A 24,295-nucleotide genomic window follows, 5' to 3' on the forward strand; every position below is an offset into this window, starting at 1 on the left:
CCTAATAAAACGGTACGTTTTTACCCCTACCAAGTGTCTCCGACTTATATAGACGAACAGAACGTGATGATTTTTAATTCACGACCGTTTATCGAGCAGTGAACAATGACTCTTTGAAGTATTTTTTGTGAGTTTTTTTTTTCATTCAGTTTAGTTTTCACTCTGTTTTTTTATTTTTATTTTTTTTTATTTTTTTCACTCGGACACATTTATCTTTTTTTGGAAACAATTGAGTGATATAAGAAAATAATTGTGCGAGGGTGAGATTATTGTATATTTTTTCATTGATATTTGTGATCAATCATTTCTAACATATACCTACAAAATTGATTAACAATCTTGATTTATAAAAACGTAGAAAGTATAGAATGTAACAAAAAAAAATTTGTATATAAATAATTCCTTATGTGGCATCTGATCATCAGTTTTTAATTATTACATTAGCCTATTAATCTATGTGATTTTTGCCATTTATTTACTTACATCTAAAAAAATATCGCAATACGTTTATTAGCTGACCTTATATTATGCATAATTGATACATCTAAAAAGCAAGTGATTAGGATTATAAAATATGGACAGATACATTTTCAATTATTATTATTTTTCGATTCACTGCAAATAAATTGATTTACTGAAAAGTGTACTTCATATTATGATTATTATAAATAATAGTACTTTATATTATGCTATATAACTCTAGTCACGCTATATATACTATATTTAAATATATTATTTAATAATATATACTATATACTATATTTATATATATCATATTATATACTATTTTTTAAAGTGTTTCATCTTTTCAAAAATGTGTTCATGTTTTTATTTTAATATGATAACTATATACAAATATAATTGTTTCGAATTATTTTCCAAAAAAAGAACAAGATCCGCTATACTTATTTTCTATGCACAACGGTTAGTAAATTAATTTGTATTCAGAAAGAAAACATCAACGTCACTTAAAGACTCCCCTACGCGTGACACTTTTATATTCTCCTGCTATCCCACTTCCTACTAATATGGAAAGACAAGGGGAACATTAATACTAACTACTCTGCTAAACAAATTTCAATTGATACATTCCCTTTCCACAGGTCAACCAGAATAAGTATCAAAATGTTATCAAAAAAAGAACAACGATGGAGAATTTATTATAAAGTTGGAATTATATACCTTCTGATTGGCTCGGTCAATTCTTTAGAACACACTGAAATTGTGCCATCTAATCATAGAAACGTATCCGCTCTAACGAATTTAATGCCAGAGGCTAGGAACTCTGAAGATCATGATACGAAAAATCAAACAATTCAATTATCTAACATTGATATAACAACAGAACAATACTCGATTCCATATACTCCAAACATTAATAAAGATATAAAGAAAGTAAGAATTCCTTTAACGTCAATATCGATCGGGAATCAACACAGTTTAAGAAATGTCAAAATTTTACCTAAAAAGGACACTTATCTTGAAGCACTAGAACACTCACACACTAGCAAAGATCCAAAGGAAGGTGTAGTACATGTGGATGTCAAGCCGGTCAGATCGAAACTAAACAGAAGAGAGTACATTCAAGGACCAGTTTATAAACCGGAGACAGAATACGGTGCTCCAAATGGTTTGGGAAGTTCCTCAAAGGCGACAAAAAATTTATATAGTCCATCAAGTTCTAACAGCTTTTTCCCTAAACGTTCGGATAGTTACTCGCTGCCTGATCAGTCTTCGGTAAACTTTAAAGATTACTCTACTTATCTTAGTGATCTTCAAACCACTTATGGCCCACCTCAAAGCGCTTATGGTCCACCTCAAAACACCTATGGTCCACCTCAAAGCGCTTATGGCCCACCTAGTAACAAATACGGTGCATCTGCTCATCCTCAACTATATGATGAGTTACCTGCAGGAAATTCGTACTTGTCGCATCAACAAGGTGAGGAGAGAGGTAGCGTATTACCGAAATGAGATGTACTTTTTGTTTATTTACAATTCTTTTCGATTTACAACAAAAAGTGATACTAAAACTTTCCCGTTTTACGGTTTTGATTGAATTGTGGTCTAAATGTTAATTTATTATATTTGAATATTAGAATAAATTTAAGTGCACTCTAATTACGTCATAGCGTTTAGGCGCACAAGTTAAATTTATTAACTTGTTTATATTGTCTTCTATATAAGTTAAGCTAATATAGAAGATTTTGTTCTTATTAACAGTTATTCAAACTCTATAATCGCGTATTTAATAGCAAATAACTATTATTATTACACATCTCACAGAATTTTTGAGTGTGTGCTTATCTTAATATATATATAAATTACGTGTCACGTTGTTTGTTGGCAATGGACTCTTAAACTACTGAACCGATTTTAATCAAATTTTGCACACTGTGTGCAGTTTCATTCAACTTGAAAGATAGGCCACAGTAACGCGTGGCAGGGCACTCCTATGTCATATATAATACTATATTATTATGTTGAATCATATTTTAAGAGCATAAACATTTACGGTTTCATTACATTAACACATAGACCATAATTTAATTAGATCTTAGTGGACGGTCAAACGGTAGAAAAACATTTGTTTCTTGTGTTACTTTTTTTTCTTTTTAAAAACATAATTACAGTGAATTTTTCTTTTTTCTTTTCAGGGTACGATAGTTCAGCCATTGATTATGGTACACCTTACGGATATCCCAGTTCATCTATGATAGAATTTCCTAAGATTGATTTTTCCTGGCCATTTGCTCTGAAATTGAATGCTTTTACCATAGCAAAGATACTGTTGAAATTGGTTCTCTTCAAGATGATTGTCAAATTCATCGCCGTGATTTGTTTGTTGCTTTTCATACCTAAATTAGAGATTATCAAGAAGCCAGATAAAAATGAATCCGAGGAAGAAGGTCGTAATTTATTTTGGTGTAAGTCTACAATCTTTTTCAATGTAATACTAAGTATTTTTCTTCTACTCGCCGACGAATTAATGAGTCACGCTCATTTTTCATTACATAATATTATTAACAAGCTAATCTGAACAAGTTAATCTGTAAATTCAATCGGTTATGATACTTGATCTTGTGGTTTTACGAATTTATTTTCTAGTTAACGAAGGTTATGCTAATCAAAGTAATATAGTATCTGTTAGAATCTTATCGAACTAACAGAGATAATCATGACTCTTTGTTAATAAAGAAATAATATTGCAATTATAAATTGAGATATAAACTATCCTATCTTTCAAGTTGGATAAAACTGCACATAATTTGCAAAATTTGATTAAAATCGGTTCAGTAGTTTAGGAGTCCATTGCGGACAAACAACGTGACACGTAATTTATATATATTAAGATGTATCTAAACTCCTCTTTAACATAATTCTATATCGATTCAGTAATATCGAACTTCTCGTTTCTTCTCTTAATTTCTTTTTTTTTTTCAGCAAACGCAGACAAAAATCTTTTAACTGAGATGGTAATGAACTCCGTTGAGAAATATACAACGTTAAATGAAGCTAAAAACACTGAGGATTGCACAACAACAATGTGTCTTCTTCGAAGAGCGTTATTTTATAAGGAATCTTGGAAGAACTACGTAGAGTTGTTTAAAAGTTACTTATTAGAAGAAAGAGAGAAGGAAATTATTGAATCAAAGCGATTATCAAATCGATGAATAATCATAACTTGATCGTTAGAAAAGAAATTGATCATTGCCAATGGTACCTAATTTATAGTTTTCAATTATTTATTTATATGTATTTATTTAATTATTATGAAATCACAATAAAATAGATCATCATCGTCTATATGTATATGTGTGTGTGTGTGTGTGTGTTAAAAATAATATAAAATTCCGACACACTCGGATCTCATTAATTGTCAACAATAAATAAGAAATTCTAAGATCATTCTGAAATAAAGTCAAGTTTTACTTGAATTTATTTTGATGTTATTTGAGCAACTAATTAATGCAAAGTTAAGTACGAAGTATCATCGTTCCCATATCATTTTACATATTACGCTTTATGCGTAGTTAGGCTCAATGACAGTCTTGATGTGATCACCTCAAACTTTTTCAGGTGGGGATAACTCCAGAGATTAGGTTATAAATGTCGTAGCGGAGTATAAAGTCGTCTCAGTCTCATTTCAATAACCCATCTGAAAGTGAGCTGGAACGGTAAGCCGAATTGGATAATAAACATCTTATTTTTGAGAAGTAGTAACTCTCTCCATTGAAAGAAAACACGATGCAATTAGTTTTTTTATTGGGTGAGTCGATTGACAAGAGAAGCTTGTTAAAAACTTTGCATTTTGCTAAGCTTATATCGTATTGCAATAATTCAATTCATTTAATTATAAAATTTAATTACAATAGATATTAATTTCAATAAAAATTGATTTCATATAAAAACTGAAAATCATATACATAATTGTAAAAATAATCAACGATTTACAGACTGTTAGAAAATAGAGTTTCCTTTAATAAATAATAATATATTATTTAATTTATTCAATCGATTTTATTCCAAAAGTTCTTTCTTAATTACGTTTCGTAAAATGATTATCTACTGACATTTAATCTCGGTTGTTTTCTATCGCTTTTATCACGTGAACGGTGCCTCAAAGGCAAGAAGAATGAGTCGATCAGTAAAAGTCCTTGAGTAAAGTGACTTTACTAATCAGGCCGTACAAAAGCAGTTGTGATGATCTCGATCTAAGATGATCCTTGATTTCAATGAAGGAGCAATCATTCAATAAAACTAGATATGAATTAAGGCCATATAGCTCTTCTTCCTTTCGATGCTATATATCATCTTCAATGCTTTTACGTAATATCAAGACATTAACGAAATATATTTTATGACAACAAAATTTATCGCTAATATCTTTTCCTGTTTCCAATAGGATGCTTTGAATTGATGAAAGTCTTTTTGTATATTGAAAGTAGATACGTAGATACCAAAAAAAAAAAAAAATAATGAAGACCCAATTTCATTTTTACACAATAGATATGTCCTTTAAAAATTTGTTTGTACCTAAATAAAGTGAATCCATGCCAAAAAATATATGTTTCCTATAATAAAATGGATGATACGTTTTATGCCTTTAAAAAATACGACTTAAATTGTTTTGTTCTTTGTCGAAACATCTAAAGGAATTAATTGCAACGAAAACTACATGATTATGTTGATCAATGATAAAGATATCTCAAATTTACAGAAAGGTTTACAGATACCTGAGTTTTAGAAAAAGGATATATTATATTTACTTATTTAATATTTTATTATTTAATTCTATATATTAATTAATTAATTAATTAATTAATTAATTAAATTCTATATAGAAAAATTCAGTGTCACAATATGTTTGTCCACTAATAATTCCAAAACTACTCAACTTATCTTAATGAAATTAATTTTATTTCAAGCGTGATTTCTTCCAACTTAGCACATAGCACAATTTTTATCTATTTTTATGTATTTTTGTATTACTAATTTAAAGATTTTTATTTAGAGGTTATCCAGGTTCTCTAACGTTCTTTCAATAGATGGCGTTGTATTACAATTCAATTATTTCGAAGCTTGATTTTCTTTCAAGGTTTTACTTCTACCGTGTGTGATCTGCACACATCTGTGTTTTTTTTGTTATAACGTATTTCCGTTTCATCGTGTTTCATGCTCTTCCGTTTCACGATTTCCCAATCACCCCAATTCAAAGATTTGACACTTAACTGGTTAAAATTTAATATTCTACATTCATTTGGGGTATATGTAATACTTTAAAAAAATACGAAAAGACTACCATTAACTGAAAGTATCATATTTTAAGCAATGTCACAAGTTGAAAAACAAAAGATTACTTGTTGCATGTTTATTTTTGAAATATCCACATCTATTACATATTACATATCCTCATATTGTTATTATTTAATCAGTACTTGCATTCACCATTCTGTTCGGGTTCACTGAACGAACGGAGGGTTTTCCTAACGATACGAAGAAAGTTTCATTAAAAGAAATAAAAGAGCCGAAAGAAATAAAGGAAAGTGCCACGGCGTCTAAAGATGTAAAGGATGCTATAAAGGCCGCTAAGGAAGCGAAAAAAAACAAGAAAGAATGTGCTAAAGATTGCGGCCCATATGATCCTATTTGTGCTTACGATCCTTCTGATTCTTATGGTAGATCTTGGGACTTTTGTACTGAATGTGATATGGAAGTTCACAACTGCGAAACAGGATCGAGTGAGTTTATTATGAATGTTATTTATCTATTGTTGTTTTGTTTTCTTCTTCTAAGGTTCAAAACATTTCATAAACAGACAAACCATTAATTCACTTGTAATTATTAACAAGTGTTTAAGAAAAATCTTTAGAAATAAATTAGTCAATCTCTTAATAAAATAAACTATAACTCTTTTGCAAGGTGAACACTTATTCAAATCTGACATAGGAGACCTTAAGAAAATCAGGATTTAGTAAAATAGAAAAAGATTGAGAATTGAATACAAATAATTGATTTTTAAGTTATATAAATATTTTAATTACTAATAACCACCATAATAATTGGACTAAACTAACAAGTTTATTTTCTTTTTTCATTATCAACAGAATTGGTTATGAAAAGCAGAGGCGAATGTACAGGAGTTAATGGAGTAAGATTGTCATAAAATAAGGATAACTGGACATGTCATTTAGTTTATTTCAATATTGGCCAACGCCTTAAATTTACTATTACTATTTAACTTGTTTTCTGGGCTTATACTTCTTTATAAGCTTTATAAATTTCATCAATGCTGTCATTATTATTTGTTGACGGTATGTATTCGTAGTTATCAACTTATGTCATATAATATGTATATCTAAAATAAATAATATATAATTCCAATATGAAACGATACAAATTTTATATTATCTACAAGTTATCAATGTGGCTCGTCTATGGGTAAGATATATTAGGTCGAGTCATAAGTAACTTCCGATGCGGCTATGTAGAATCTATTTTTCGTATTTACCTATTATAAGTCACCGAAACAAACGAATTTTCGATATCACTGTATAGATGAGGATTCAGTTAGTCTTCTGTCAACTTTTTGAAGTAAAAACTTCTTTAGAATGGGTGTAATTTGAAAAAATGTAACGAAACGGTTAGGCGGCTATGTAACGGAGCGGTGGGAGGCAATGAAACGACCGCGATACTAAATAAGAAGAGAATACAATTATCCTACAGCAAATATTTTGTATTCGTCTTAGTTTTTTGAAGATTTCACTTGTAACACGTGTGATCTGCACACATGTGTTCTTTATGTAGTCAATGTTACATTTAACCGTTTTTCTTAACCACTGAAATTGGATAGTAAAAAGTGCATATTCGACATGTAATACTTTATGAATTATTTATGATAACTGACGTTATATGATAGTCTACTGTAATTAGAATATAGTAAGAGTATGATCAGTATCATAAACAAGTTATTTTTTAAAATGATGATTATTTTGACAAGCATCAACGATTATATCTGTGCTTATTTAAGCCTATTGTCTGTCAATCACCAACGTAACGAATGTTTACCTCTCTTATTAATAAACACTTTAATGAGGATGTGACATACACAATGATGGATGATGATGAAGCACTATCTTTAAAGGCTCATTCTTTGTCCTCGCAACAATGTCGCGTGGATCGTCTCTCGTAAAAATGGTCTTTACACTCTTCAAGATTCTTCATATGTTTAACTTGTTATTATACTGTAAAACAAGCGGTTGTCCGCAAAATTGGAATACTTGTACGGATCCTGATCTTTCTCATACGTCTAAAAGTTCGGATATTCTTCTCAAAGATATCGAAAGTCGATTGTCCAGTCTTGAAAGAAGATTAAGGGCTGTTGAACAACCAGGTGAGACTAAATGTACTTTTTAATCTAATTTCTTTCATTCCATTAAATTAAACCAATTAAAATAAAGATAACAATAATAAATCTTCTATAAGTAGTTAATAATTTTTCAAAAAAACGTGTTATAATAAATAAGGTTTTTAAAAATAATTGTTTGAAAAAATGCACGATGAAATTATTGTTAATGGCATGACATATCATCTATCGTACGTTTTCTCTAAAATTATACAATTAGTTTTCGAAATGTTTGTACTGTGATCTGTATTTTTAATAATATATTATATTTTTATATATATTTGTACTTTTAACCCTTAAAATGTTAAAGTATCGTATGTGGACGAGATATTGAAGGATCACCAGTGTGGTTTTAGGAGAAATAGATCGACTATAGACCAAATCTTGACTATTCGGCAGATCTTCAAGAAAAAAATGAGAATTTAATCATACACCAACTTTATATCGATTTTCAAAAAGCGTACGATGCAATAAAACGGGATAAAATGGTCGAAGTTTAAAGAAAATTAGGAATAAACTTTTATTCAATTTAGTACTGAAAATTGCTGTCAAAGATTTGCAAAATAGTAAAAATGGTCGACAGTTGAACGAGTCATATGATTCCACCTTTCTCCCTCTGATTCTTTTATTACTTCCCAGCAGGTCATTGCAAGCTCGCTTCCCTCTCCATTTTTCAGCTTATCCTCATGCCTTCCTGTCCTCCTTCCTGCACTTAACCCATATTTTATCCCTTTTCTTCTCCTCTTTGTTCACCCTCAGTGTTCATTCACCTAATGAGCATCTCTTCCATCGCTACAACCCTCGGTTATTCTTCCCATCCCCATATCTCTGTTCCATATCCAATTACCGTTGATACTAAAAAAACAGCCACATTCTTCTCTTCTAGTCTTTTCCCAAATTTTCTTTTCCCTATTACCCTCTAATACCTGCTTCATCATTATCCCCACTTTTCCTACTCTTTCTCTTACGTTTAGCTTTGTTCGTATTTATAGTTATTAGATAAAATAATAACTTGTTAATTATTAAAATGTTCTTTTGTTGTTTATTATTATCATCGTTTATTTACGATTGACTTCAGTTTGGCAAATCGGTACAACGCACGAGGATTGGGAAATTTGTGCAGAAGGACCGTGTAAGTGTGTACCAGAAACTAAATCTCTTTCCTGTTGGAGATATGGATTACTTGACGTCCCACCTTCCCAAGTGGTTCCTAATGATATTTTAAAATTGTAAAGGATTTTAATATTGACAAATATCATTTCATTAGTATACAAAAATTGTCGATTAAACATCTTATGTTTTAGGGATTTGGGAAGTAATCAAATGACGGCACTACACAGAGATACTTTCTTGGATATGACTCAACTAAATCAATTGTGAGTATTAAACATAAGATACAATTAATCAGATGTAATCGCAGAGCTGGAATAAACGAGATTTAAGCTTTACAGAGATTTGAGCGGTAACTACATCGAGCATCTACCACTGAACCTTTTTTTTTCCTTGCACAGTGCAATACATCTAAGAATTAGCAAGAACTTGTTGAGGGAACTGCATCAAAATCAATTTGTTAAAGTGCGGAATCTGCGTATTCTGTGAGTTCGATAAGTTTATCGACGATATTCCAAAAAAAAAAAAATGCATTTTCCAATACAATGAGAATTAATCAAAAAAAAAAAAAATACATGCAAACTATCCCTGTTTATCAGATATTTAAGTTTAAGGTGACAATAGTTATTGAATCATTTAATATAATAATACAATTTGAATGTTCTAACATTCATATGGTTTTCTTTTTTTGATTTTTTTTTGTTCACCAGTGACGCATCATCGAACAGATTGCAAACTTTACCAGAGAGTCTTTTCATAGCTAATAGTGTCTTAGTATTGCTCGATTTTTCCAACAATCTTATATCGTATTTACCAAATGGCACTTTTCATGGATTAAAAACCTTGGAAGAACTTCTACTTTCACATAATCGTCTTACCACCCTTCAAAGTGGCGTTTTTCGTGATTTAATTAATACAAAGTGTTTAAAACTCGACAATAATCGATTGGGCAAATTACCAGCTGACATTTTTCATCAACAAATTTCATTGGAGGAATTAAATTTGAGAGGAAATTTATTGACTGAAATACCAAATAAATTGTTTTCCTCACTTGAACAATTGCTAACGCTCGAACTATCAGGCAATCGACTGACTCATGTAAATATTTAATGTAAATAATTTATTTTTCCTTAAAAAAATATTCTTCTAAGTATTAGACTCAACTTATTAAACGACTTTCAATTGAACATAAGCAATTATGAATGAACGTATTGTTTAAAAAAAGATCTTTTCAATCAGCCAAAACCTTGAATGTTCTCATTCAGTATTAACTTCAAACTAGTATCTGCGCTAATATGAAAAACCAATGAACTTTCTGTATAATAACTACAATAGTATGTTCTTTTACACTCAAATTAATAATCATTTACCGTTAACAGATTAATCCTTTGGCATTTGATGGATTAGTATCACTGAAAGAACTTCAATTAGGACAAAATTCTATCAAAACATTGACACCAGGATTATTCGATAGTGTCATGTCTTTGGAAAGGTTGGTTCTATACGCCAACAGTATAGAAGTCCTATCAAAAAACACGTTTCGTGGATTAAACAATCTAACTTCACTTTTTCTACATTCCAATCGTTTAAGACTATTGCATCCAGAATTATTCAAGGACACTCCGAATCTAAGAAAATTGTGAGTAATTTCGTTCTACTATATCTATTACAATTGAAAAATAAATAAAGTATATAAATGAGTATCGACTTTTAGGTTACTTGAGGCTAATTATCTGTCCTATTTACCAGCAAGAATTCTCGATGGTTTAGTAACTATACGACAGCTTCGATTAGAACGAAATCCTTGGCATTGTGACTGTTCAGCTGCTTATCTGGCAACGTGGTTACAAAGGAGATATTTAATCATTACAAATAGTACTAGTATAGGGGAAATGAATATCGGTGACAATTCAAAATCCTGGGAATTTGGAGCTGGAGTGATATGTAGAGGTCCTGGTACTATGGGAGGAAAATTGTTATTGCGATTAACGTTTCATGAACTTTGCGAGGGTCAATGGGCTTCCATGAAAGGTCTAGTACCAAGATTACCAAAAGATGTATTAGGAACTCCCTTATCAAGCATATTTGGCAAAGTTGCAGAAGTATAATCATGCAATACTTTTTATCATATAATATTAAGTTGTGTGTCCCCGAAAAGTTCGTGCCAATTTTTAATAAATAAAATTAAAACAAGGCTGAATAGATTGAAATAATTAAAAGCAAATGACGTGTGTACATATTCTACAAAATAATATTTCAAACATCTTTAGAATAAAAATTTTTTTCAATTTCATACGGTTTTGAAGAAAAAAAAAACATTTATGCAGATCACACAAGTTAGAAGTGAAACCTATCAGAAGTAGGATAGTTTATTATATAATATTATTATAATATTATTTTGTACCTTTTTTCTAATTATTTATTTAATAATTATAAAAATGCGCGCCTATAGGAATGCAACCCTCCAGACATACTTTGAAAATGTTGCTTGCGAGAGCCATCTGTTGGGACGGAATTTTTTTCTGCCCGAAAGATAGGCAACCCGTAATACATGCGTGTATAAACAGTTTGGACTGAAAAAAAAATGCTGTCCCAACAGAACTCTTTTTCTCTTCTTACTTACGTTTCATCGCCGCTGCATCGTTGCGCTGCATCGTTGCAGTGTTTCATTTTTTCAAATCATCCCCATTCTAAAGAAGTTTTCATTTCAAAAACATACTATTAGATTCTCTCCCCTGCAATAGTACAATTTTATTTTTCGAAGTTTTTTTTTTTAATATGATTGTAAAGAATAAATAAATATTCAAGGTGGGCAGAATAATTGATGCGCACTGTACATTACAAGAGTAGATTAATTCTTGAAATAAAATGCACAGTTCGATGAAGTTTATATATAAAAAGGTAAAATATAAATAAATTGACAAACAATTTTCTGTTACTTCGATACAATTATAATATAATTTAATATATATTCATTTATGTCAGAGTTAAAGATTAAAAAGTCTCTCACTTTAATTATTAAATATTTATATTAATAATACTTCTCAAATCTGTATAAATAAAAGTAATTTTCAAATCAAAATATAAACAAACAACAATATATATATATATACAGGATACTCAAAAAATTGCTTTAACAAACTGAAAAATTATACAATGTTTTTCCATTAAATATTTGAAGCAACAGCATCGTAAAACCATACTTTTTTACTAATATTTAACTAGAAATACATGACTTGAAACAAAAAATGCAATATTGTAATTCTTTAATTAACCAATATTAGTTGTTCGTTTTTCTTTTCTCTTTTTGTACAAAGCAACTTTTGAGACAACCTGTATATTACAAGAGCACATTAAATTTAATATAAAATATATAATAGTTAAATAAAACTTAAAAAAAAAAAAAAAAAACATACAATATAAACAAATTAACACGCAATTATGTTACTTTAATATATAATTAAATTATAATGTAATATACTCATTTACGTCATTTAAAAATTTCCTTAATTATTAAACATTGGTTGTACGATTCTATGATATATGTGTATCTATATTATTTGTACATATACATAAATAAAATATTTATATATTAATAATACTTTTTTCTACTAAAGTCCTTACATGAAAGATATGTATCACAGTTGGATAGGTACGATAACTAAATAATATTTAAATTATTAACGATAAACAAATTTTCTATTGTATCGATGTGTAAAATATATTATTCTTTTAAATATATATATATATATATAGAAAGCTAAATGTTTACAGCATAATGATTATAAAATCGTAATTGTTAAGTAGAATAAATGTCACATTTATAAATAGCATTTGCATTACTCAAAATATAAATATTAATGAAGATGTAATTTTGTATGGAATGCTAAGTGCTATTATTAATTTATTTTAAAAGCCAGCTATTCTTTTTTGTAACGTAACCCAATCTAATAACTTCTGTTGAATTGATCTTGATTGAGATAATACAACAGCAGCCTTTTGAAATTTCTCTTCGTTCTTACGTATATATATTTGTGCATCTTCCTCTAATTGTTTTATTTTGTCTGGTCTTATTTCTACCATGGATAACATTTCAGTAAGATATGGATTGAATCTAAAGTATATGTGATTAGGTAGAAGATCGTTCAGCATTGTGTGCACAGCTAAAAGATTATTCATAAATTAATTTTTAAATAATCCAAAATACTATTATAAAATATAGAAAATTAATCTTTAAAATCTTGTGAGATTATCTGAAAATTTTTTCATATTTAATATAAAACTTCAAAAATGAAAATAATGAAAAAAAAGTAAGACATTAAATATGCAATAATCAATGTAATTGTTATTATTAAATTGTATGGAATTTAAATTAATTTGCAAACAAAAATTAAAAACCCATACTGTAGTTATAAAAACTGAAATATTTAAAATACGAAAAGACTTTCTTTGATATCCCTAATGGTTGTTTGTTTTAATATCTTACCTTCGGTATCAGTAGCACTATCTAATATTTTATAGAATTTTTCTTTCCAACTTGAAATAGCTACTTCTCCTGATGTGGAATCATTATCACAAATTCTATTATGAGTTCTTCCAGTGCCAAGTGAAATGACACATTGAATCGAATTATTTGGCCACAATCGTTTAGCTTCGTGTATTGCTACTGCACACGGATTATTTACTAATATACCTAAAAATAATCATAATCCTCTCTTATATATGTTATAATATTATATTTTTACTGGACATAAGAAAATTACCTCCATCTTGATGAAGGTAATCACCATGTTTATATTCTTCAAAATAACTAGGAGCAGCTGCAGAGGCTCTTGCTGCTTCCCATAATCCATGTTTATGCGATCCCATATATTCACTTTCAACTTTATGCGGCAATGTGTAATTTCGAAATACATATGCCATTACGCGTTCATGATTAACTACAGCTGATACAGCAGAGAACTAAAACAATTTGGATAGATGAAAAATCAATCTCATTTATAAATATTTATTAAAACAATACGTTAGATGAACATACTTTTGGAGTATATAAATCACGATTAGTTTTTATAAGAAGTTTATCGCCTATTGTTTCTCGTAATAATTTCTCCCACAACGATGTATCATAATACGCATGACTCCACATTAAACTACTTGTTCCTTTTATGGCACTTTGCGTAAATACTCTGGTACTTAAATCTTTGTACAGTTCATTAATTTCATCTAACGATTTTCTCTTAAGACCACCTAAAACAATAATTTGATATTATTAAATCTTTATTTAAGAGATAATGCGAACTATAGAACAGGGATGGATATCAGAAATTTAGGATTACTTGCAAATACCTTCATCCGATTCCTTTGGTACGACTACATTTCAAAAAATAGAGATTAATCTCTATAGAAAATATAATAAATTAAAAAGCAAAAGAACAATTTACACATACCTAAAGTAGTGGCAATAATTGCTCCAGTACTAACGCCACAAATATAATCAAACATTTCATGCGTTTTCTTTCCAGTTAATTCTTCCAATTTCTTTAACATTTGTATCACTAGTAAACCTCGAATTCCACCTCCATCTATAGAAAGGATTCTGATTCCACGTCCAATTGGAGGATCAACATAACCCATTATCGCTAATGATTCTCTGATAGAAGCTATATAAAGAAAAAAAGCCAATAATATAATAATATAATAATATATATATTTAAAATAAAGTTAATCATTGAAAAGTAATGAGACCTTTAATTTGCTCATCTTTAGTTTTCTGTCGCATTCTTAGTAAAGTACTTAATGCTCCTTCCTTAATCGCATAATGTCGAGCTTCTGGATACTGATCAATGTGAGTCAATAAATCTTCAATTCTTCTCCATTTTGATGTAGTCGATTTAGCTATTATAATACTATTCAATAAATATCGCGTTCGAGAAATAATACTATGCTTTGGAATATTATTGTTAATGTTTACTTTCCACTTTGACGTAGCCACTAAATTGCTCTCTTTTCTTCTACTTGTCATTTTTAAAATTAAAGCAGTGATAATCTGTTGTATTGTATAAGATTGTTCTTTCAAATTAAATTTATCATTAGAAGCATTCGACTTAACATCTTCCTACGACAAAAAAAAAGTAAATAATTAATAGAATCTTCTTAAGTAAATCTTTTTGTTTTTGTTTTTTGGCATATAATTTTCGATGAATTATTTGTATATATAAATATATACCTTTTGAAATGATCTTTCTATCATTTTTTGCATAAGCTTTTCACTATCGATTGTCTTTCCATTGATTTGTTCTTCCTGTTCTGTCATTAAAGTAAGATCCTTAGATCTTTCAATTTTACTTTCATCTCCTTTTAATATTTTGTCTGATTGTTTTTGAACGTTAACCAATGATAATTTTCTAATAGTATTTCCTTGCACATATTCTATCTTTTGTATCAATTCGACCCAATATTTAGATAAAATAACTTGAAGACTTTTCTCATAACCAAATTTATTGAAATAATCTTTTAATAGTGTTAATAGTTTTGATTGGTTTTGCATCGACATGTTTTCCTTTCTTATGTTCCTTACGGACAATAGAAACTTTTTTCTCAAATTTTTCACACTTCTCTGCACTTCTCTATGTATTGCACTATCTGTCAGTTGTCTGTTTAAAAAAAAAAAAAAAGATATCAAATAATTAATATTAATTATTTGTATCATCTATTATAAATTATATTACAAATTAAAATTATTACCAATAATAATAAAATAGGACACATTTAGGTTCATAAATATACTCAGATTTGACACATTTTTCAAACAACTTCATATCTTAATATTCATTAAAACGAAATGTTATGATTTTAAAGTTGCTTAAATATTATATATATATATATATATATATATATATATATATATTAGAAAAAATACAAATCTTAATCACTCTAATTTAATATACATATTGTCATTACGTTTTAAAAGTTAAAAATGGCTTTTGTCCAAACTTGTCAATGATACTATGTATAAAACAGTCGCCATATTGTTACAGTTTTTAGGATCAGCTGATCAACACAGTAACGAATAAAATTGTTTTTCGTAATACAACTATTTCAAAAGTGAATCATGATATTATTTTTATTTCATACATACCATGATCAAACGATAGGGTTAAATTTATTATTCAAGCATTAATTAAAATGATAATATTTATTTTTAATTTTATATTAATATTTTACAAATTATGTAACTGAAATTATCTAAATAAATAATTTTATGGAATATTTAGTTAATTAATACTTGAATTTCAATTATTGAGAAGACACTCGTTAAATTTTTTAATTATAAGTGTGATTCTCTACACATTTATGGATATACCGGGTGTCTCTTGTAATTATCTCCATTATTTACAAAATTAAATTACTTCAAGGACTTTGTTCTTAAAATCATTCTTTGATAAGATTTCAAAGTTGTCAATATTTTTATTAATGAAAGCTTTTGATATTTTTTTGCATGAACTGATTCCTTATAGTATTTTAAATCAAAGAAAAACATTAGAATACAAGGCCAAAGAATGATTAGGAAGTAATGTTTGGTGATTCACCTAACTGCAAGAAGCCATATATTTTATTATGATTGAAAAAAATATCAGAGGAAACAAATAATTTAAGACATACATTTTTTTCTCAATTGTAATAATATATTATTATTATTATTTTTATTATATATATATATATATATATATATATATATATATATATATATATATATATATATATATATTTGAAATAATATGACTTTGTTATATTGTTAATGTTGTTATTAAATATATATTTAAAGTTGAAATAATGTATAATAGTTTTTTCCGGAATATTTTTCTATAAAATCAAAAATAACGGAAATATTTTAAATTATAAATATTGAATCACCCGATAATAACAAAAAACAGAAATATGTAAGATAATAATAGTTATTGGATCACCCAGTATATAGGTATAGTCAATTAAATTAGATAAAGGCAAAAATAGAGTTGTAGAAAGTGAAGAATGATGAAATGAACAGAAAAAGTAGTGTAGTATCTTTACCTTGTCAAAGAAATACATTGATGACATCGTCTAATGGAACTATTCATCGACATTGAATAATAAAACAATAAAAATTAGTCTCAGTAATTAAAAAGACAACAAAAAAATATATATATATATATATATCAAAATCAATCAATATCTTCAATATTATTTTTATTGTCGAAAAATTATCACGTTGCACACGTTTGTTCGTTGTTTCAATTACACACACACACAAAATAAAAATATCTTTAATCTAACTTATGAACTAACTGTACGTTATATCGTTCAACCTTGTAAACTGTTCAAGTAATTATGGATATTAACTGAATGAGTAGAATTTTGTAATTACATTAGATTTATGAGAACGTTTGTTAAATTTCGTTTAAGACGTTTCAAGTTACACCTGTAAGTGTTACCGAAAAGAGTCCACGAAGATTACTAAACTGAACTACTAATAGAACTACTCCTTATATAAAATAAACTTTCGTGACGTATTGCGACAATTCAATGACAGCGTTGTAAATAAAATCGTACGATAACGCGTTCATCCAACCAGGAAACACTTGGCACATTCATTTAAAAAAAACAAATTTCTTTTTGTTTACTACGAACAGGAAACGATGAATAAAAGTTGAATAATTGAGCGCGTGCTTCTATCATGTGTTTTCATCGAAGGAAAATAAATATCTTGTTTATGTTCTATAAGGTAAATACGTATTTGGATACTACGCATTGTTATTTGAAAAATAATTTGCATTACTTAGATTATTATTATTATTATTATTATTATTATTATTATTATTCTATTTTAGATTAAATGCTTGAAGAGCTGATTGAAAATGGTCTTATTATTCGATTTAAAATATTATATCAATTTACAAGGTACAAGGTAGTTTCTGCTTTTATCAATAACATTATGATTGTTACATACTTTTTCGTAGAACACACTTGTCTCTTTATTTAAGAAATTCTTTTTTTGTCATCCTCTAATGGCTCTTCAAAAAAATATATATATATATATTACTATTGCGCCAAATCTTACGAAAGGCATAATCAAATATTTGTTTTCTTTCACAATCTTGTTGTGAAAGACAACAACAAGTTGTCTAAAGAACATACAACTGTATAATACGATACAACAAGAACTTTTTTCTTTTTTTCCTGTTGTTACGAACAGGTACATTAATATGCACATAATTTATGATCTCGTTATCGTTATAATAAATTTATTTAAATGTTATATAATATATAATTACAATAATATAAGATTTTACATCAACAACACTTAGTATATAAATAAGTGAATCTATATATTAAGTTTTGTTTGCTAATCGTGAATTAAGGTGATAACAAACTCATTGTGACATTCACTATAGTAGTTGTAAATAAACTTACTTTAGAAATGTATTTTTTGTTTTTTAGTCATGAATATAATTCAATAGACTCAGTTAACAAGATACTACATTATTTTCTAATCATAGTTTTCTTTGATTTGTAGAATTTACAAATACACATAATTCAAGAATTTCAGCAGGAAGAAAAACATTTGATAATAGTATTATCTTAAATTGTTTCTATCTTCAAATACCTGCTATATGATGATATTGCCTTAAATCATATTTTAATTAATAACTTACTTTTTTTTTTTTTTTTTTTTTTGTCAATTATATACTTTTACTCGCTATATTGTTATTAGCATCTTGTTTTTTAATAATCATATTATATAAGCTTTATCATTATTGTTACTATAAATGTTTCTAACTCTTTGTGATCTACATTTTCATTATAATTATACTTAAGAAATTGAGTTATCGCATTGTCGTAAGATTACGATAACAAATATATTCTTATTTAGATGCGAGGAACATTATTAACCTAAAATAATAAGAAAAATTCTCTCTTAAAAGTATTTCACTGGAATCTGTATTGTTATGTTTGAAATAAATTAATTGAACACAACATAATATCAGTTTTGTACAATGTAGCTCACCTGAAACTAATTGCTTTTGCAGCAAGAAGTCTATTGCACTCTGCTGTATCTGGTAATGGTATAGGCAAATATGGACTTTCGTTGTCTTGTTCCGTGAATTCAAATCTGTGAATTCTTGGCTGTACTTTCATATCACCGAAAGGTCCTTTCAATATCAAATAATGCAAGGGTAGTGGATAAGTTGTTTTCGTTTTCAAGATCAACTATAAAAGAAATGAATGCTTATTTGTAATTGTTTCTTCATATTACAAAATATGTGGACGTTTTAATTGTGTGATAATTGATAGATACTTGATAAGTTATGTCTCGTTCAGAACTTTGAGTAGGATCACGTTGACTATTATTAATCCTTGCTTTCACAACCCATTGATTATTGAATGCCGTAAAACGGGATGTTTCGTAAAACAATTTATGAACGAATTCATCGGTACGATATGGCTTCATTTGTAAATCTACAATTAATTAAATTCTTTATACTTTTTGATTTTTCGTTACACCCTATATTATGAGGAATGAGAGTAACAAAAATGAACAATAGGGTACTTGATTATTCACAGTAGGGAGATCTAAAAAAATATTAAAAGTATTAAAATATAGTAAATATTTGTATAGATGAGTAATTATTAAATTATATATGTATATATATATATGTATGTAAATATAAATTGTTCAAAAAAGAATGAATAAAATGTAGAAAAATTGTATGAAAATATTAATGAATGACATATACAGACCATTGAAAGTGATTTTTTCGTAGGACAAAAGATCAAAGACATTGTCATAGAGCCTACGTTCTTCTAAAGTACGAGCATCAATGTCACGTAAAGCTTCCATAACATCTGCTCCAGTACGATGAGGATGAACGCAGTGTGCTTCGTGTTCTGGCCCTTCATGGTTTGGACCTCGCCATGGACAACCAATCCTACTGTATTTGCAACTTGATATCCTAAAAAATACAAAATAAAAGTTAATGGTTAAATTATTTAATAAAATAGCACTGTAGTATTTGAACATAATTACCTTTCTTCGCACATGGTTTCTTCATGACGTTCCAATGAATTTCGTGGGAACTCCTTGGCACAGTATTGACATTCTGCAGGCAGTTCAGATACAGCTTTTTCAACTGCCAAATTTCGAGATGCAGATGTTTTGCTGATTTCAATTCTGCAGTTAGGACAGGTAGCCAATTCATCTCGTAGCCTGGCATCTGCGAGGACATGAGTGAAGCAACCAGCACACATCAAGTGTCCATTAGTACACTGTGAACATCATTGTAACAAGCATTAATATAAAAATCTTCTGTACTTTGTGCATGATCTTTTTTTAAATGAATCAACAATTTTCAATTAAATGCAAGAAAATCTCATGTACCTGCAAAGTATGTATTAGCAGTTTAAACGTTTCAAATGTAACTATAATTTACAAACAAATGAATTATTTAACTTTATAATATTTAAAAATAATATTCATTCATAATATAAACATTTTAATACTGCTGATACTATACTTCTCTCATAGATAGAAATTGATTACAAATTTAATAATAATAATAATAATAATAATGAGTCAAAATAAAATAAGACTACAGCCATGTATATTACCATGATTTTGATGTTTTATAACCTGAAACACAAAATCATATGGATACTATTAATAATTAATCTATTCATTTTGTTATTAAATTTTCTTATACGAATTGACATTATTATTGTCAATGATATTATTTCTAATGCTGTCAATCAATGACAACAGATTGGAGTAAAATAGGATGATGATGCATGGGAAAAGAGAATAGGGATTATTTATGTGAAATAACTAACTAATAACCTTTAAAACATTTATTTTTTGTATACTCTTCAACTATACATGATGTACAGATTTTCCAAGAATTCGCTTTTCTCTCTCTCGCACTCTCACGCTCTCGCCGTTTTTATATAACTGGTTGATATTTCTATTCCCGCAATTATTTATAACAATTATCAGATAAATAATATTTGACTTTCCTAATAATAATAATAATTTTTTTTTTTTTACAATAAACATATGGACGATATAAGACAAATATAACATTACGTACTAAATGATTATATGTGGGTCTAATAATTTGATAGGCTTTTACACAATTTTCCTACCTATAATCATTATTTATTCTTTCGAGAGATTCAATAAGACATAAAAATAACTAATTGATTTCTAATATGACTCTATCTAAAGAAAATTATATGCGTATATTAAACAACTGTATAAAAATTTATAAACAAGGGAACATACAAAAGTTTAATTTATATATGTAACCTTTGTTAATTAAAACTATACTTCATTATTATTATTAGCCTATAAAACAGTTTAATAAATACTATTTAATATGTGCTCTTGTTATATATATATATATATATATATATATATATATATATATATATTTTTTTTTTGTCAGTATTATTTCTAACAAAAGCAGGCAACTATATTTATATGTTAGTAACATCGGGTGTAATATATTTTTCAAATATAAAATACATGTCTTTTTAAAATAAAAGTGTTCTCACACATATAACGAAAAAATTTGAAGGGGGAAAAAAAGGTAGAGAAATAATTACGCAATATATTGGAAATTTGGATCAATAACAGTTAACTGAGAACATTTGGTTTTGTCAGGACTTTTCAAAGTTAAGTACTGTACTTACATGCATGCATTTATATATATATATATATATATATTAATTATATATAATAGGAAATAATATCGAATTCTTTATATCATTAAGAAACCTTTTGTTAAATATTTCTTAAAACAATATAGATATATATATATCTTCAATTATAAATTAATATATAACATACACACATATGTGATGTATAATATTAATTTATTTTTTTATACATCACATACAAATGTAATAAATATTAAGATATAATTCAAGTGTAAATTAATGCACGTATAATGTCTACATATACACAAATACATATAAGCGATCACTTTTAAAAACAATACATTTTCTACTATAATAATAATATCCTGCAATTATCTAAAAATTAAAAAAAAAATAGAAAAAAGAAAAAAGAAAAAATTTACAGAAATTTAAACACGTTACTTTATCTTCGCGTCCCTTACATGTATATTATTAAAATGTATTTTATTTAGAAATGTTAAGTACAATTATATTTTATTTATAACCATGCTTTTATTATTTCTTAAATTCGTTCATGATCCAATTGATCGATTAATATTTAAATATAAAACAGAGTTTTGGAAAATGATTGTATCATTATATTTTTATCAAATTAATTTACATAGTAATCAATAGTTCTTTTTTCTTTCAGTTTCAAAATTACATATTATATTCATTCTTTTTTTTTTTTGGTTTCTTCTGAAAATGCATTACAACTTTACCTACCTGTAAAAACTTTAGTTCTTACCTTTGGTTTATAATGTATAATATTTCCAGAGATAAGTAAACAAAAATATATGTATATATATATGTATATATATACACCGATGATATGCAATATTAAATTATATATGAGAAGATTATCTAATTGATATTTAATATTAAATTAATTCCAATTAAATATCCAATATGTATATATATATATATATATTGAATAATATTAACATTTGTAGATATCCATTTTGATGGCACGTTATGATAATGTTATGTAACAAAAAAAAGTAAATAAATTAAATGATCAATTTTTTTCTTCATTGGATGATAATTTATTCATTAAAATTAGTTGTACATAGAAAAATAAGAATATATTAAAAAAAAAAAAACAAAAAACAGATAAGAGAGACAACAAAATGTTTTTCTTCAAAAAGGAAAAAATATGAGATACAATTTCAAAAAATTGTAAAGAATATATATATATATATATATATATATATATATATATATATATATATATATATTATAATTATAAATATAAAAAAAATTGCATATAAATGGTAAACAAAATATTAGAAGAAAAAATATTTTTCGCCATATTAGAAATCATTGACTATCACATGAAAACCTCGTTGTCCAGAAACTCATGTAATGTCGTTAATTATCCACGGATTCTAATTATAATCGAATTAGAGAACGCGTCTAAAGCAGTTATTATATAGGTCAATGACCTTAAGAAGTCAATACCAAAGAAAGGAAGGCATTCATTTAAAAAATTACCATTGAAAAATTAATTGTCCATAGCTGAAAATTGAATGAAATATAAACTACGTCGTAATATAAATTTTATATATACATATATATAAATATATACATATATATATATATATATTTATATATGTATATATAGCATATATATATATATATATATATATATATATACATATACACACATACATAAAATGACGCACGTAATGTATACACGTACACATGTGCAGAATATACAAATTAAATACAAATAATATACATATATGCATAATAAAGAAATGTCTCACGCAAGGACAATGCCCAGAGATAGACATATATTCCATGTTGATTAAAAACGTGGGTGGAATAAGGAAATAACAATGTAATAGTAAATCCTTGACAAACGATTAAAAGCTCAAATTGCAATAAAATAGATATCACAATAAATGTAAAATAATAAGTAAAAGCTTTTCTTTCATCGTTTTTGTTTGTTTGTTTGTTTTTTTTTTTTTTTTTTTTTTTTTAAGATAGGAGCACCGTAAACTTACCTGATAGACGGCCGCCCTGGGCAGATCAAGACAAACTGCGCAGCAGAGGATGCCGCCCAATCGGTGCTCCAACTTCTGCTCGGTTTTCCCATCGCCTCGCACCTGTTTACGACGCTTCTTGTCGGGCTCGAGGAAATCCTCGACCTTTTCAATCTCGTCTCGCATCGGTGCAACCGACGCGGCCTGCTCTAAAACGCTGCTCGAGGAAGCAGCCTCGTTGCTCGGCTCCGCCATGTTCATTGTTTTGATTTTTCCTCTTGTCGAATGCAGCACAAATTCTAATCAGACTTTGACTGCAATTTTCTCTGTCTTCCGCAAGAGGCGCAACTGGACATTCGCAACTCGCATATAACTTGACGATGATTGGTTGATTTGAATTCATACCGAGAAAGGAAAGAAAATGTCATTCATATCGGTATTATATTTTGTTCTTGTCAGCGCATTACGTCATACTTTAACAAAGCCTAATTTACATACGTACTATCGATTATTATATTGTCTAATAATCGAAAAAAAGATCGAAGAATGTCACGATCCTAACGATATTATTCTTTCTAAT

The 24,295-nt window shown here is 27.7% G+C and overlaps 5 protein-coding genes and 1 long non-coding RNA gene across 14 annotated transcripts; 4 read left to right on the plus strand and 2 right to left on the minus strand.

Moving 5' to 3' along the window:
• The first annotated feature begins 78 nt into the window (after positions 1-78).
• On the plus strand, positions 79-4,259 carry LOC107064110 (uncharacterized). 4 transcript variants are annotated; one of them, XM_089177966.1, is made up of 5 exons: positions 93-260; positions 1,104-1,954; positions 2,658-2,927; positions 3,445-3,720; positions 4,081-4,259. In XM_089177966.1, exons 2-4 carry the CDS (start codon positions 1,126-1,128, stop codon positions 3,672-3,674), a joined length of 1,329 nt encoding a protein of 442 aa, XP_089034092.1. In that variant the 5' UTR covers positions 93-260; positions 1,104-1,125; the 3' UTR covers positions 3,675-3,720; positions 4,081-4,259. The 4 variants fall into 4 exon arrangements, with proteins under 4 accessions (XP_015171928.2, XP_089034092.1, XP_089034091.1 ...); XM_015316442.2 differs by lacking the exon at positions 4,081-4,259 and having other exon boundaries at positions 79-127; positions 3,445-3,938; XM_089177965.1 differs by lacking the exon at positions 4,081-4,259 and having other exon boundaries at positions 3,445-3,938.
• On the plus strand, positions 4,110-6,885 carry LOC107064111 (uncharacterized). Its single transcript, XM_015316443.2, has 3 exons — positions 4,110-4,270; positions 5,937-6,242; positions 6,609-6,885. The coding sequence occupies exons 1-3, from the start codon at positions 4,249-4,251 to the stop codon at positions 6,665-6,667; spliced, it is 387 nt and encodes a 128-aa protein (XP_015171929.1). The 5' UTR covers positions 4,110-4,248; the 3' UTR covers positions 6,668-6,885.
• A 154-nt stretch (positions 6,886-7,039) lies between these two features.
• Positions 7,040-11,210, plus strand: LOC107064174 (uncharacterized). Of its 3 annotated transcripts, none has more exons than XM_015316573.2 (7): positions 7,040-7,894; positions 8,985-9,135; positions 9,211-9,282; positions 9,358-9,501; positions 9,727-10,114; positions 10,396-10,655; positions 10,731-11,210. In XM_015316573.2, exons 1-7 carry the CDS (start codon positions 7,669-7,671, stop codon positions 11,122-11,124), a joined length of 1,635 nt encoding a protein of 544 aa, XP_015172059.2. In that variant the 5' UTR covers positions 7,040-7,668; the 3' UTR covers positions 11,125-11,210. The 3 variants fall into 3 exon arrangements, with proteins under 3 accessions (XP_015172059.2, XP_089034090.1, XP_015172060.2); XM_089177964.1 differs by having other exon boundaries at positions 9,358-9,500; positions 9,702-10,114; XM_015316574.2 differs by having other exon boundaries at positions 9,418-9,501.
• Positions 11,211-11,888: 678 nt separating this feature from the next.
• On the minus strand, positions 11,889-17,243 carry LOC107064101 (calcium-independent phospholipase A2-gamma). 4 transcript variants are annotated; one of them, XM_015316424.2, is made up of 9 exons: positions 17,087-17,243; positions 15,243-15,669; positions 14,762-15,131; positions 14,464-14,676; positions 14,363-14,386; positions 14,055-14,263; positions 13,780-13,978; positions 13,503-13,709; positions 11,889-13,179 (listed from the first exon to the last, which is right to left on the minus strand). In XM_015316424.2, the coding sequence occupies exons 1-9, from the start codon at positions 17,137-17,139 to the stop codon at positions 12,926-12,928; spliced, it is 1,956 nt and encodes a 651-aa protein (XP_015171910.2). In that variant the 5' UTR covers positions 17,140-17,243; the 3' UTR covers positions 11,889-12,925. The 4 variants fall into 4 exon arrangements, with proteins under 4 accessions (XP_015171910.2, XP_015171913.2, XP_015171912.2 ...); XM_015316427.2 differs by lacking the exon at positions 17,087-17,243 and adding an exon at positions 15,977-16,650; XM_015316426.2 differs by lacking the exon at positions 17,087-17,243 and adding an exon at positions 15,761-15,887.
• A 393-nt stretch (positions 17,244-17,636) lies between these two features.
• On the plus strand, positions 17,637-17,954 carry LOC107064107 (uncharacterized). The gene is made up of 2 exons (XR_001475441.2): positions 17,637-17,777; positions 17,884-17,954. It is a non-coding gene; the product is annotated as an uncharacterized LOC107064107 (long non-coding RNA).
• A 326-nt stretch (positions 17,955-18,280) lies between these two features.
• On the minus strand, positions 18,281-24,037 carry LOC107064104 (zinc finger TRAF-type-containing protein 1 homolog). The gene is made up of 6 exons (XM_015316437.2): positions 23,737-24,037; positions 20,082-20,320; positions 19,796-20,007; positions 19,353-19,513; positions 19,062-19,264; positions 18,281-18,946 (listed from the first exon to the last, which is right to left on the minus strand). Exons 1-6 carry the CDS (start codon positions 23,974-23,976, stop codon positions 18,919-18,921), a joined length of 1,083 nt encoding a protein of 360 aa, XP_015171923.1. The 5' UTR covers positions 23,977-24,037; the 3' UTR covers positions 18,281-18,918.
• Between the last annotated feature and the right edge of the window lie 258 nt (positions 24,038-24,295).

This window comes from Polistes dominula, unplaced genomic scaffold (genome assembly GCF_049000335.1).
Source record: "Polistes dominula isolate Pdom_NZ unplaced genomic scaffold, Pdom_raw_medaka contig_77, whole genome shotgun sequence".
Classification (NCBI taxonomy): domain Eukaryota; kingdom Metazoa; phylum Arthropoda; class Insecta; order Hymenoptera; family Vespidae; genus Polistes; species Polistes dominula.

Excerpts from the sequence above, each read along its gene's own strand:
- LOC107064110 (XM_015316442.2), top strand. The coding sequence starts at position 1,126 with ATGTTATCAAAAAAAGAACAACGATGGAGAATTTATTATAAAGTTGGA. Across the intron at positions 1,955-2,657 it reads TCAACAAGGTGAGGAGAGAG|GGTACGATAGTTCAGCCATT; the intron begins GTAGCGTATTAC and ends TTTTCTTTTCAG. Across the intron at positions 2,928-3,444 it reads AGGTCGTAATTTATTTTGGT|CAAACGCAGACAAAAATCTT; the intron begins GTAAGTCTACAA and ends TTTTTTTTTCAG.
- LOC107064174 (XM_089177964.1), top strand. The coding sequence starts at position 7,669 with ATGTCGCGTGGATCGTCTCTCGTAAAAATGGTCTTTACACTCTTCAAG. Across the intron at positions 7,895-8,984 it reads AAGGGCTGTTGAACAACCAG|TTTGGCAAATCGGTACAACG; the intron begins GTGAGACTAAAT and ends GATTGACTTCAG. Across the intron at positions 10,115-10,395 it reads CAGGCAATCGACTGACTCAT|ATTAATCCTTTGGCATTTGA; the intron begins GTAAATATTTAA and ends TACCGTTAACAG.
- LOC107064104 (XM_015316437.2), bottom strand. The coding sequence starts at position 23,976 with ATGAACATGGCGGAGCCGAGCAACGAGGCTGCTTCCTCGAGCAGCGTT. Across the intron at positions 20,321-23,736 it reads CCAGGGCGGCCGTCTATCAG|TGTACTAATGGACACTTGAT; the intron begins GTAAGTTTACGG and ends TGATGTTCACAG. Across the intron at positions 18,947-19,061 it reads GCAAAAGCAATTAGTTTCAG|GTTAATAATGTTCCTCGCAT; the intron begins GTGAGCTACATT and ends TTATTATTTTAG.
- LOC107064111 (XM_015316443.2), top strand. The coding sequence starts at position 4,249 with ATGCAATTAGTTTTTTTATTGG. Across the intron at positions 4,271-5,936 it reads GCAATTAGTTTTTTTATTGG|TACTTGCATTCACCATTCTG; the intron begins GTGAGTCGATTG and ends TTATTTAATCAG. Across the intron at positions 6,243-6,608 it reads CAACTGCGAAACAGGATCGA|AATTGGTTATGAAAAGCAGA; the intron begins GTGAGTTTATTA and ends CATTATCAACAG.
- LOC107064101 (XM_015316424.2), bottom strand. The coding sequence starts at position 17,139 with ATGTCGATGAATAGTTCCATTAGACGATGTCATCAATGTATTTCTTTG. Across the intron at positions 13,979-14,054 it reads GTGATTTATATACTCCAAAA|TTCTCTGCTGTATCAGCTGT; the intron begins GTATGTTCATCT and ends AAATTGTTTTAG. Across the intron at positions 13,710-13,779 it reads TTACCTTCATCAAGATGGAG|GTATATTAGTAAATAATCCG; the intron begins GTAATTTTCTTA and ends GATTATTTTTAG.